The sequence below is a fragment of the Sarcophilus harrisii genome, chromosome 2, assembly GCF_902635505.1.
Source record: "Sarcophilus harrisii chromosome 2, mSarHar1.11, whole genome shotgun sequence".
NCBI lineage: Eukaryota > Metazoa > Chordata > Mammalia > Dasyuromorphia > Dasyuridae > Sarcophilus > Sarcophilus harrisii.
Genome location: NC_045427.1, coordinates 381,491,599 through 381,504,204, shown reverse-complemented (window position 1 = coordinate 381,504,204; position 12,606 = coordinate 381,491,599). Strand labels below are relative to the sequence as shown.

The 12,606-nt window shown below is 34.0% G+C and overlaps 1 protein-coding gene across 4 annotated transcripts in view; it reads right to left on the bottom strand.

The window, feature by feature from the left end:
* The window catches only part of ARHGEF37 (Rho guanine nucleotide exchange factor 37), a 75,333-nt gene that overhangs the window by 40,637 nt on the left and 22,090 nt on the right, over window positions 1–12,606 (bottom strand). For all 4 annotated transcript variants that reach the window (XM_031953504.1, XM_023505584.2, XM_031953503.1 and 1 more), the window contains one exon: window positions 1,794–1,914. In XM_031953504.1, coding sequence (XP_031809364.1) covers window positions 1,794–1,914 — 121 coding nt within the window. The remainder of the gene's footprint in view (window positions 1–1,793; window positions 1,915–12,606) is intronic.

The following is a 12,606-nucleotide window of genomic DNA, read 5'->3' as shown; positions in this document are numbered from 1 at the left end:
AAAATGAGCAAAAGAAGCAAAAAGAGCTCTGACTATAGAAAGCTACCATGGAGACAGGAAAAAGTAGAATACAAAGCTAAAGAGGACAGTAAAGGCAAAATGTCGTCAGGTGAAGCCTCAAAGAGACTTCTGAACTGGTCCCAGATTAAGACTCTCTTGGAAGAGTTCAAAAAGGATCTTAAAAGAGAGAAGAAAAATGGGGAAAGAAATGAGAGTTATGCAGAGGAATTACCTAAGTTTGTGGGGGGAAAGCCAACAACTAGGAAAAGGAAGCACAGATATTGAAGAAAATAACTCTTTAAAAAAATAATTTGGCAAAATGGAAAAAAAAAAAGCCCTTTAAAAACAAAACTGACAAAATGGAAAAAAATTTGCTGAACTTAACTTCTTTAAAAGTACAATTGGCCAAATGCAAAAGGTTAAAAAAAAAAGAAAATAATTCACTAAAAATTAGAATTGGACAACTGGAAGTGAACGAATCAAGTACACATCAAGAATCAATCAGTTTTCAAAAATGAAAAATAAAAGATGTAAAATAGCTCATCAGAAAAACAACTGACCTGGAAAATAGATCCAGGAGAGGCAATCTAAGAATCAGTGGACCACCTGAAAGTCATGATGGACAAAAAAAGAACTTGGACAACATTTTTCAAGAAATCATTAAGGAAACTGTCCTGTTATTTTAGAACCAAAAGGGGAAATAGTCATTGAAAGAACCCACTGATCACCTCCTGAAAGAGATCCCAAAATGAAAATTCCAAAGAATATTGTAGCTAAATTCCAGAATTATCAGATCAAAGAGAAAATACTGCCAACAGCCAGAAAGAAACTATTTGAATGTTGAGCAGCCACAATCACAATTTCCTAGGACCCAGGATTAGGATCAAAGGGCCTGGAATATGATATCTGGAAGGCAAAGGAGCTTAGATTACAACCAAGAATCAACTACGTATTAAAAATAAGCATTATCTTTCAGGAGAAAAGATTGACTTTCAATGAAATGGGGAATTTTCAAAAATTTCTGATGAAAAAACAAACAGATAATTTGATCTTCAAATACAAGACTCAAGAGAAGCATAAAAAAGATAAATGAAAGGGAAAAGAAACTATGCTTTTTTAAAGGTTAAAATATTTGCACTCCTACATGGGAGATGATACATGTAATTCTTGAATACTTATCTTTGTCAGAGCAGTTAAAAGAAGTAGAGAAAGGAAATATGAGTGGACTGTATGGTGATGATATAAAAAAAGAAATTAGAAGTGGAAAAGGGATTGTACTGGGAGAAGAGGAAAGGGGAGGTAAAATGAGGTAAATTATGTTGCACAAAGGACCTTTTACAGTTGAGGGAAAGAAAGGGGGAGAGGGGAATGAGCATTATTTGAACCTTAATCTCATTGGATTTGGCTCAAAGAGGGAATAACAAATTGTAAAATAATCTGCTCTCTCTTCTATTAACTAGTTCTAATTGTGCTAAGATGATAGAGTATCACTATGTGGTGCAAGGAGTATTTAAAAACAGGTACTGAATTGCTCAAGTTACTGGGAACCTGAAGGTAATATTAAGAACTGTATTTTAGGCTAAGAGGCTCATGATTCCCACATCCACCCATATAAGGTGGAGGTATAGAACACATCACATACTCCGCTATTACTTTGCATTCTCAGTGTCTTCCATAGGGCTTTACATATAGAAGACCCTCCACAAACATATACTGAATAAGCTGCTGAATTTCAAATGGGACTAGATGCTAAAGCCAGTTATCAATGACATTCTGCTGAATGTTGTACTTACCAAGTAAACTTAGCTGTTCTTCTTCAGATTCTGCCTCTTCTAGGCCTTTGAGGAAACGGCTATTGACTTTGATAACATCATTAATGTTTGAGAATATCACATCCAAGTCTTCCTCTGGCAACTAAAAAACATGAATCACAACAGGAAGTCAAAAGAACAGATATGAAATAAATCAAGTTCTTTTAAATTGGGATCTAGATCCAAGATCCCTGCAAAACTAGCAAAAATCCTCAGAAAAAAAGATAGCAAAAACATCAAAGACAATGCCATAAAAAAAAAACCCAAATTTCTTAAGATACAATAAATATAGAGACTATTAAATGTAATTAGAAAATCAGATTTCTTTTTTAATATCTAAACAAAACTAATTTTTATTTTTTAAAATTATAGCTTTTTTTTTTTAACAGAACAAATGCATAGGTAATTTTTACAACATTGTCCCTTGCACTCACTTCTGTTCCAACTTTTCCCTTCCCTCCCTCCACCCCTCCTGTAGATGGCAAGCAGTCCTATACATGTTAAACATGTTAAAGTATATCTTAGATACAATATATGTGTATGGATCCATACAGTTTTCTTGTTGCACAAGAAAAACTCTGAAGGTAAAAATAACCTGGGAAGAAAAACAAAAAAACAGGTAGTCCACATTCATTTCCCAGTGTTCCTTCTCTAGGTGTAGCTGATTCTGTCCATCATTGATCAATTGGAACTGAATTGTATCTTCTCTTTGTTGAAGAGATCCACTTCCATCAGAACACATCCCCATATAGTACTGTTGTTGAAGCGTATAATGATCTCCTGGTTCTGCTCATTTCACTTAGCATCAGTTCATGTTAGTTTTTCCAAGCCTCTCTGAAATCATCCTGTTGGTCATTTCTTTTTTTTTTTTTTTTTTAATTTTTAATAGCTTTTTCTTTACAAGATATATGCATGGGTAATTTTACAGCATTGACAATTGCCAAACCTCTTGTTCCAATTTTTCCCCTCCTTCCCCCCACCCCCTCCCCTAGATGGCAGGATGACAAATACATGTTAAATATGTTAAAGTATAAATTAAATACAAAATAAGTATAATGTCCCAACAGTTATTTTGTTGAAAAAGAATCGACTTAAATATCTATAATTAGCCAAGAAATCAAAATGAAGTGGGCAAAAATATAGGGATTGGGAATTCAATGTAATGGTTCTTAGTCATTCCCAGGGTTTTTTCTGGGCGTGTGGTTCAGTTCATTACTGCTCCATTGGAACTGATTTGGTTCATCTCATTGCTGAGGATGGCCAGGTCCATCAGAATTGATCATCATATATTGTTGTTAGAGTATATAATGATCTCCTGGTCTTGCTCTTTCATTCAGCAACAGTTCGTGTAAGTCTCTCTAGGCCTTTCTGAAGTCATCCTGCTGGTCATTTCTTACCAAACAATAATATTCCATAATATTCATATACCACAATTTACCCAACCATTCTCCAATTGATGGGCATCCATTTATTTTCCATTTTCTGGCCACCACAAAGAAACCTGCCACAAACATTTTGGACATAAAATCCTTTCCTTCTTTTTATGACCTTTGGGAATAAGCCCGAGTAACACTGCTGGATCAAAGGGCATGCACAGTTTGATAACTTTTGAGCATAGTTCCAAATTGCTCTCCAGAATGGTTGGATGTATTCACAATTCCATCCAGAGAAAGAACTATGGAGACAGAATGTGGATCAAAGCATGATATTTTCAGTTTTTTGTTTTTTTTTTTTCTATTGTTGCCATTTGTTTGCTTGGGTTTTTTTTCCTCATTTTTTTTCCTTTCATCTTATGATTTGATTTTTCTGGTGCAGCATGACAAATAAGGAAATGTTTAGAAGAACTGCATATGTTTAACATATATCGGATCGCTTGCTGTCTATGGGACAGAGAGAAAAAAATTAAAACGATTTTTTTTTTAAATAACTTTTTATTGACAGAACCCATGCTAGGGTAATTTTTCCATTATCCCTTGCACTCACTTCTGTTCCGATTTTTTCCCTCTCTCCTGCCTTCCCAAGATGGAACAGTCCTATAATTTAAAAATTAATAGATCTTGGAACAATATATGTCAGAAAAAACAGTTTTCTTTTTGTGGAGAATTGAATTTAGAAAGTATAAATAACCCGGAAGAAGAACAAAATGCAAGCAGTTTACATTCATTTCCTAGTTTCTTTCTTTGGTGTACTCTTCTTCCTGTCAATTGAAACTAAGTTAGATCTTGTCTTTGTGAAGAAACCCTTCCATCAGAACACATCCTCATACAGCATCGTTGTTGGGTATATAATGATTTCCTGGTTCTCTATTTCCTCAGCATCAGCCCAGTAAGTCTCCAATCCTCTCTGTATTCATCCTGCTGGTCATTTCTTACAGAACAATAATATTCCATAACATTCATATACCACAATTTACTCAACCATTCTCCAATTGATGGGCATCTATGCATTTTCCAGGTTCTGGCCGCCACAAACATTTTAGCACATACAGGTCCCTTTCCTTTTTTTAGTATCTCTTTGGGGTATAAGCCCAATAGAGACACTGCTGGATCAAAGGGATGCACAGTTTGATAACTTTTGAGCATAGTTCCAAATTTTTCCAGAATGGTTGATGTATTACAATTCCATCCAGAAAAGAAACTATGGATAGAATGTGGATCAAAGCATGATATTTTCAGTTTTTTTTTTCTATTTTGCCATTTTTTTGGGTTTTTTTTTTTTTCCTTTCATCTTATGATTTGATTTTTCTGGTACAGCATGACAAGGAAATGTTTAGAAGAATTGCACATGTTTAACATATATCGGATTGCTTGCTGTCTATGGGACAGAGAAAAAAAATTAAAACAAGATTTTTTTTTAAATAATAGCGGTTTATTTTCAAAATACATGCAAAGAGTTTTCAATATTCACCCTTGCCAAATCTTGTATTTTTTTTTTTTATTATAGTAACTTTTTTATTGACAGAATCCATGCCAGGGTAATTTTTTTACATTATCCCTTGCACTTACTTCTGTTCCGATTTTTCCCTTCCACCCTCCACCCTCTCCCCTAGATGGCAAGCAATCCTATGTATGTAGAAGATGTTGCAGTATATCCTAGATACAATATATGTGTACAGAACCAAACAGTTTTCTTGTTGCACAGGGAGAATTGGATTCAGAAGGTAAAAATAACCCGGGAAGAAAAACAAAAATGCAAACAGTTTACATTCATTTCCCAGTGTTTTTCTTTGGGTAGCTGCTTCTGTCCATCATTGATCAATTGAAACTGAATTGGTCTCTTTTCAAAGAAATCCACTTCCATCAGATTACATCTTCATACAGTATCGTTTTGAAGTGTATAATGATCTCTTGGTTCTGCCTTTTCACTTAGCATCAGTTCATGTAATTTTCCAAGCTTTTTGTATTCATCTTGTGGTCATTTTTTTCAGAACAATAATATTCCATAACATTCTATACCACAATTTACCCAACCATTCTCCAATTGATGGGCATCCCTAGTTTCCAGTTTCTAGCCACTCAAACCGGGCTCCACAAACATTTTGGCCCTATTGGTCCCTTTCCCCTTTTTAGTATCTCCTTGGGGTATAAGGCCAGTAGAAAACTGTGGATCAAAGGGTATGACAGTTTGATAACGGCAAACTCCAGATTGCTCCTGGTTGGAGTCGTTCACAGTCCAAACAATGTATCAGGTCCCAGTTTTCCCACATCCCTCCAACAATCATCATTATTTTTTCCTGTCATCTTAGCCAATCTGACAGGTGTGTAGTGGTATCTCAGAGTTGTCTTAATTTGCATTTCTCTGATTAATAATGATGCCAAATCTTGTATTTCAAATTTTTCTCCCTACCTTCTCTCCATCTCCCTCCCCTTTTTAGACAAATAATCCAATATATGTTAAATATGTACAGTTCTTCTATACGTATTTCCACATTTATCACATTGCACACACAAAAAAAAAAATCAGATCAAGGGGCAGCTAGATGGCACAGTGGACAACATGCCGGCACTTAAGTCAGGAGGAACTGAGTTCAAATTCGGCCTCAGATACTTAATACTTCTTAACTATGGGGCAAGTCACTTCTTAACTATGGGGCAACCCCAATTGCCTCAGGAAAAAAAAAATCATATCAAAAAAGGAAAAAAAAATGAGAAAAAAACTAAGCAAAAACAACAACAAAAAGGTGAAAATACTATATTGTGATACACAGTTCAGTCCCCACAGTTCTCTTTCTGGATGTAGATTGCTTACTCCATCATACATTTTTTGGAACTGGCCTGAATTGCCTCATTGTTGAATAGAGCCACGTCCATCAGATTTTGTCAACTTATTCAACCATTTCCCAATTGATGGGCATCTATTCCCTTTCTAGTTCCTTGCCACTACAAAAAGGCCTGTTACAAACACTTTTTGTACATGTAGGTCCTTTTCCCTTTTTTTGTAATCTTTTTGGAATACAGATTGGTAGTGAGATTGCTGGATCAAAGGGTATACATATTTTGATAGGCCTTTGGGCAATGCTCCAAATTATTCTACAGAATGATCAATTCACAACAATGTAGCAATATTCCAATTTTTCCACATCCACTGCAACATTTATCCTTTTCCTATCATCTTAGCTAATCTGACAGGTATGTAATATTGTCTTAAATTGCATTTCTCTAATCAATAATGATTTTGAGTATATTTTCATGTGACTAGAAATAACTAATTTTTTCATCTGAAAATTGCCTCTTCATATCCTTTGACCATTTGTCAAATGAAAAATTGATTGTATTCTTATAAATTTGAATCAATTCTCTATACATTTTAGAAATGATGCCTTTATCAGAACCCTTAGATGTAAAAAAATTTTTTCCCGGTTCTCTACTTCCCTTCTAATTTTGGCTGCACCGATTTGGTTTGTACAAAAACTTTTAAATTTAATATAATCAAAATTATCCATTTTGCATTTTATAATGAAGAACATAAGGTTTTGAAAAGTGAATGCTGAAAACTATCTTTGCATATACTTAGAAAAATAAAAAACTATAATAAAAAAAGAAAAATAAAAAAATCACATTAAAAAAAGAAAAATTCTAATTATAAAAGATTTCTCTATAATTAAAAAATAACAGAAGAAGAAATGTGATATATCTAATATTTAGACTTCATATAAAAATAATTTTCATTGCAAAGATAAGAACTCTTTTTAGAGAATGAAGGTGATTTTCCAAGTAGTTAAGGATATGAACAGGCAGTATACCAAAGAAGAAATATGTTAACAACCATGATGTGAAATAATGTTCTGAATCATTAATAATAATATATAAGGTACTTCATACCTATCAGATTGGCCAAGATGAAGAAAACTAAATAGTAAATATTTGACAGGCAACATGCAGCCAAACATACTAATATTATGTTTATAAAGCTACAAATTAATCTGGAAAATAGTTTGGAATTATTCTAGAAAAGTTACTAGACATTAATCATCAGTAAATAAACATTTATTAAGTGCCTACTATATGCTAGGCACTGAATTATGTGTTAGGGCAGCTAAGTGGCACAGCAGATAAAGCACCAGACCTGGAGTCAGGAAGAACAGTGTTCGAATTTGATTTCAGATACTTACTAGCTATGTGATCCCAAGCAAGTAACTTATCTCTTTGCCTCAATTTCTTCATTTGTAAAAGTAATGGGGGAGGGGAAAGATGAAAAGCAGGTACCCAGAAGGTCTGTGGAGAAGCCAAAGAAGTCTAAAAGGAGCATAGCCACATGGGAAATGAGATGTCACTAATCTGCCACAAAGCTTATGAACCACTTCTAGGAATACACACCAAGTACACAAATGCCTAAACAGAATGAATGGTACCACAGTTACAAAAATATTTAGAGTATTCCTTTTTTATTACAAAAAATTGGAGACAAAGTGGTCATTCATCAATTGGGAGATGGTGAAACTGTTATTTGGATATAAGGAATGATGGTTATAAAGAATTTAGAGAAACTTGGGGAAACTTGTAAGAACTTATACATAATAATGTAAACAGAAAGAAGAGAATAATTTGTACCATGATCAATATAACAAAGAAAAAATATAACAAAGAACAATTTCAAAAAATATCAGAATTCTGATTAAAACACTGAAAAATGTTCACATATCTTCTCTCCACAGAAGTGCAAACTGATAAACTTCAGAAAGGCATATGTTATCAGAATATTTCCAATATGTTGATTTGATTTAATTATACTTTTTTTTTTTTTTTTTTTAAACAAGGGAGGAATAGGCATATTTCAAGGCAAGGATTATTGAGAAAGAAGCTAATTTTCTTTTTAAAGCACCAAATAAAACTTTCTTGAAAGATGACAGGTAACAATTTTTAAAGCTACATACATTTGAGAAATCTATAAAAGGATTTTGATTTATAGAACCAGAAAAGCACAGTGACTTTGGGTCAGATTTAGGTATCAAAGTTAACTATTTTGAAAGAAAAAAAAGGAATAGATGGTCTCTAGAGGAGTGAAGAAAAGAAGGAAGGAGATAATCCTAGGGTAAACAAGTTTGAATCACTTAATAATTACAGTTGGGAAAACTGATTAGCAATATGTCAAAAAACAACATCAAAAATCTTCACTTCCATATCTAACACTATGTACTACATTAACCAGAGGTACATTATATGCAAATGTAAAAACTAAAAAAACAAGTAAAAAAGTTGGAAGAAAAAAAAGGATAAAATGTTTATCTCCGCTCTAAAAGAGAAACAAATTTCTATTTAAAAGCAAAAAAATTATTGGGAAAAAGGCAGAGGAATTCAACTTATAACAATGAAAAGTTTCTAATAGACATACACACACACACATATAGATATAGATAAAAACAGTCATATATACAAATAGAGAGAGGGGGGAAGGGAGAGAGGGGGAGGAGGAAAGAAGGGGAGAGGGGAGTGGGGAGAAAAGAGAAAAAACTGAGGAAATGTTTGTGGTAAATAAACAGAAAACAGAAAAAAAATTAACAGCAAAATCTAAAATTTCAAAGCAAGTGACAAAATATTCAAGAGCAAAATCCAAATGCATAAATGGGAAGCTGAATAAATTAAGCATGTGTTTATTATAGCTTATGAAAGAGGAAAAACAAATTGCAAATTTTTGCTTTAAAAGGCCCTCAACTTTACTACTACTACTACTACTACTAATAATAATAATAATATATTTTTTTTCTTTTTTGGTAAAGCAAATGGGTATTAAATGACTTGCCCAGTGTCACATAGTTAATAACTGTCAAATGTCTAAAACCAATTTGAACTCTGGTCCTCCTGACTTCAGGAAATTCTATCAACTGCCCCACCTGGCTTCCCTACTAATAAATAAAAAAAATAAATAAAGAAGTCTGAGGTACCACTTCACATCTATCCAATTGGCCAGTATGACAAAAAAGGAAAATGACAAATGTTGGAAGAGATGTGGGAAAATTGAAATACCAATAGATGGACTTGTGAACCAATTCAACTATTCTAGAGAGTAAGTAATTTGATACCATGTCCAATGTCTAAATGGCCATAAAAATATGCATCCCCCCGACCTAATAATACTATTACTAGACCTGTATTTCAAAGAGGTCATAAAAAAGGGAAAAGACTTACATGTATTCTTTTTATGGTGGCAAAGAACTGGAAATTTAGGGGGATGCCCATCAGTTCAGGAATGGCCTAATAATTTCTGACATATGATTATGATAAAATGCCATTATGCTATAAGGAATGATCAACAGGATGTTCTCAGAAAAACTTAGAAATTTAAAAAGAAAATTAAATTCAATTTACCAAATATTTATTAAATATGTACTTTTTTGTCCTGGCACAATGCTAAGCACAGGGAACATGAAGACCAAAAAAATGAACTAACTCTTCTATTAAAAGAGCTTACATTATATGCCTATATTTGATATTATTATTATTACCATGTTTAACAGATATTGAATTGCTGCCATCTAGGAGAGGGCGTGGAAGAAGGGGGGAAAATTGGAACACAATGTTTTGCAAGTGTCAATATTGAAAAATTATCCTTGCAGAGCAATTTGGAACTATGCTCAAAAAGTTATCCAACTGTGCATACCCTTTGATCCAGCAGTGTTACTACTTACTGGGCTTATATCCCAAAGAGATACTAAAGGAGGGAAAGGGACTTGTATGTGCAAAGATGTTTGTAGCAGTTATGTTTGTAGTGGCCAGAAACTGGAAACTGAGTGGATGCCCATCAATTGGAGAATGGCTGAATAAGTTATGGTATATGAATGTTATGGAATATTATTGTTCTGTAAGAAACGACCAGCAGGATGATTTCAGAAAGGCCTGGGGAGACTTACATGAACTGATGCTAAGGGAATCATTGTACATAGCAATATCAATATTATACGATAATCAATTCTGATAGACATGACTCTTTTCAACAGTGAGGTGATTCAGGCCAGTTCCAATAGTCTGTGATGGAGAGAGCCATCTACACCCAGAGAGATCTATGGGGCCGAGTGTGGATCACAACATAGTATTCTCACTCTTTTTGTTGATGTTTGCTTGAATTTTATTTACCTTCTCAGGTTTTTTTCCCCCCTAGATTCCATTTTTCTTCTGCAGCAAGATAACTGTATAAATACATATTGGATTTAATATATATTTTAACATGTTTAACATGTATTAGAATACCTGCCATCTAGGGGAGGGGAGTGGGGGGAAGGAGGAAAAAATTTGGAACAAAGTTTTGCAAGGGTTAATGTTGAAAAATTACCCATGCATATGTTTTATAAATAAAAAGCTTTAATAAAAATATGTATACATATATTGGATTTAACATATATTTTAACATATTTAACATGTATTGGACAACCTGCCATCTAGGGTAGGAGGAAGAAGGGAAAAATTTGGAACAAAAAGTTTTTCCAAGGTTTAATGTTGAAAAATTACCCATGCATGTTTTGTAAATAAAAAGCTTTAATAAAAAAATAATAAATTTAAAAAAAAAGAAACCAGAAGAAGAAAAAGAAAGAAAAAAAAAGGAAAGATTTTCTTTGCATATGTTTTGAAAATAAAAAGCTTCAATTTAAAAAAAAAAGAGAGAGAGAGCTTCCATTAATATTGTGAGGGAAGGACAACATATACATAAAATATTCAATACAAAATACAAAATAATTGACAGGAAAGTTATTTGTAATTAACAGGAATCACAGAAGGCATAATGAAAAGCAGGGCAGGGTGGGAGAGAGAGTTGGTAAGTCTAGCCTGTATAGACATGAGGGAATAAAGAATTTGGGAAGTCTAAAACTTAAGTATTTTTAATTGAGGCAAATGGCAACAGATTGTTACCACTTTCAAAAAATGATGATAATGTTGCTTTTGTTTCTAGGAAGTCTCTTATGGAGTAAGCTTTACTACTTTCTATTCTAAGCTATTTTCTTTCCAATAATTTCCTTAAGAATTTTTATTGGGGTAGCTGGATGGTGCAGTGGATTGAGCACAGGCCCTCAAGTCAAGAGGGCCTAAGTTCAAATCTGATCTCAGACACTTAACACACACCAACTATGTGAGACTGGGCAAGTCACTTAACTCCAACTGTCTTACCAAAAAAAAAAAAAAAAGTTTTTATTTCATTTTCTTAACTTCCTACTTCCCATCTTCTTGGTATTCATGTAGTTCTTATGTAAAGTCCATTATTCCCTTGGAGTGTTTGCAGTTGAAGAGAATCTTTAGATCTACATTAACTTTTTATATTAGTCAGTGTTTTCTTTGATTTCCTTGCCTCTCTTGCTTTTATTACAGAATTAGGGCGTTGTGACAAAGCCAGGTTCTACTCTTGCTACACTTTTGGGTGGGGTAATCCCATCCTGCCTAGTGTTGCCTCTGGGCAACACTTAATTACCCACCCGTCTTAGAGTTTCAGAGTAGTAGATAATCAGTGCCCTCTCTGACATCTCAGAAAAGAATGTTAAGGATTTCAGAGTCTGAGCCTGGTGGGAGCTTGCAGAATCAGGAAATCTCCTGACTCCAAATTTAGATTTCTTTTTGCAAAAATAGATTAACCTCTAAGGATTAATACTTGTAATTCTATGACTGCTAATGAGAGAGACACAGACACAAACACAGACACTGAGAGAGACATAGACAGAGAAAGACAAACCCAGAAACAGAGAGAGAGAGAGAGACAGAGACACACACACACACGCACACAAAGAGAAACAGAGAGACAGAGAGAGGCAGAGAATAAGAAGCCCATCATCTGAGTCTTGGATGATCAGTTTATACCTGTGAAGATTGAGTTCAGTTCTCAAAACGGTTTAGAAACTGAACATCTTAGAAAGATTGGATTACCCTGTGGAAAATCAACCCATCTGCCTACCTTTTCTCTAAAGTATAGACCAATCCTTATTCGTGAAAAAAAATCTCACCCAGATCAGGCAAGCTTTTTGTTCTGTATGATACCAGACCTCAAACACAAAGAACAATGTTCGGTACAAGGAGAACAGGAATGACTACCACTTTGGCTCAATACCCTGGAGTAACTTAATAGGATACAGAACTGAGACTAGGACCCAAGAGATTTAAAGATAATCCCTATTTATACAGCATTCTATATAGTGGGTAAGACTAGACAATCCCTAATGTCCCTTCCCATGCTGAGATTGCTTTTTAAGAGTTTTACTGATACCTTTTGTTTTCTATATCACATCAATTTCCAAGCTTTCTCAACTCCTTCCCTGATCCTTCCCTTGTCTAAGAAAAACAAAAACAAAAGCAGTTGAACAAAATGAAGAAATGTTGCT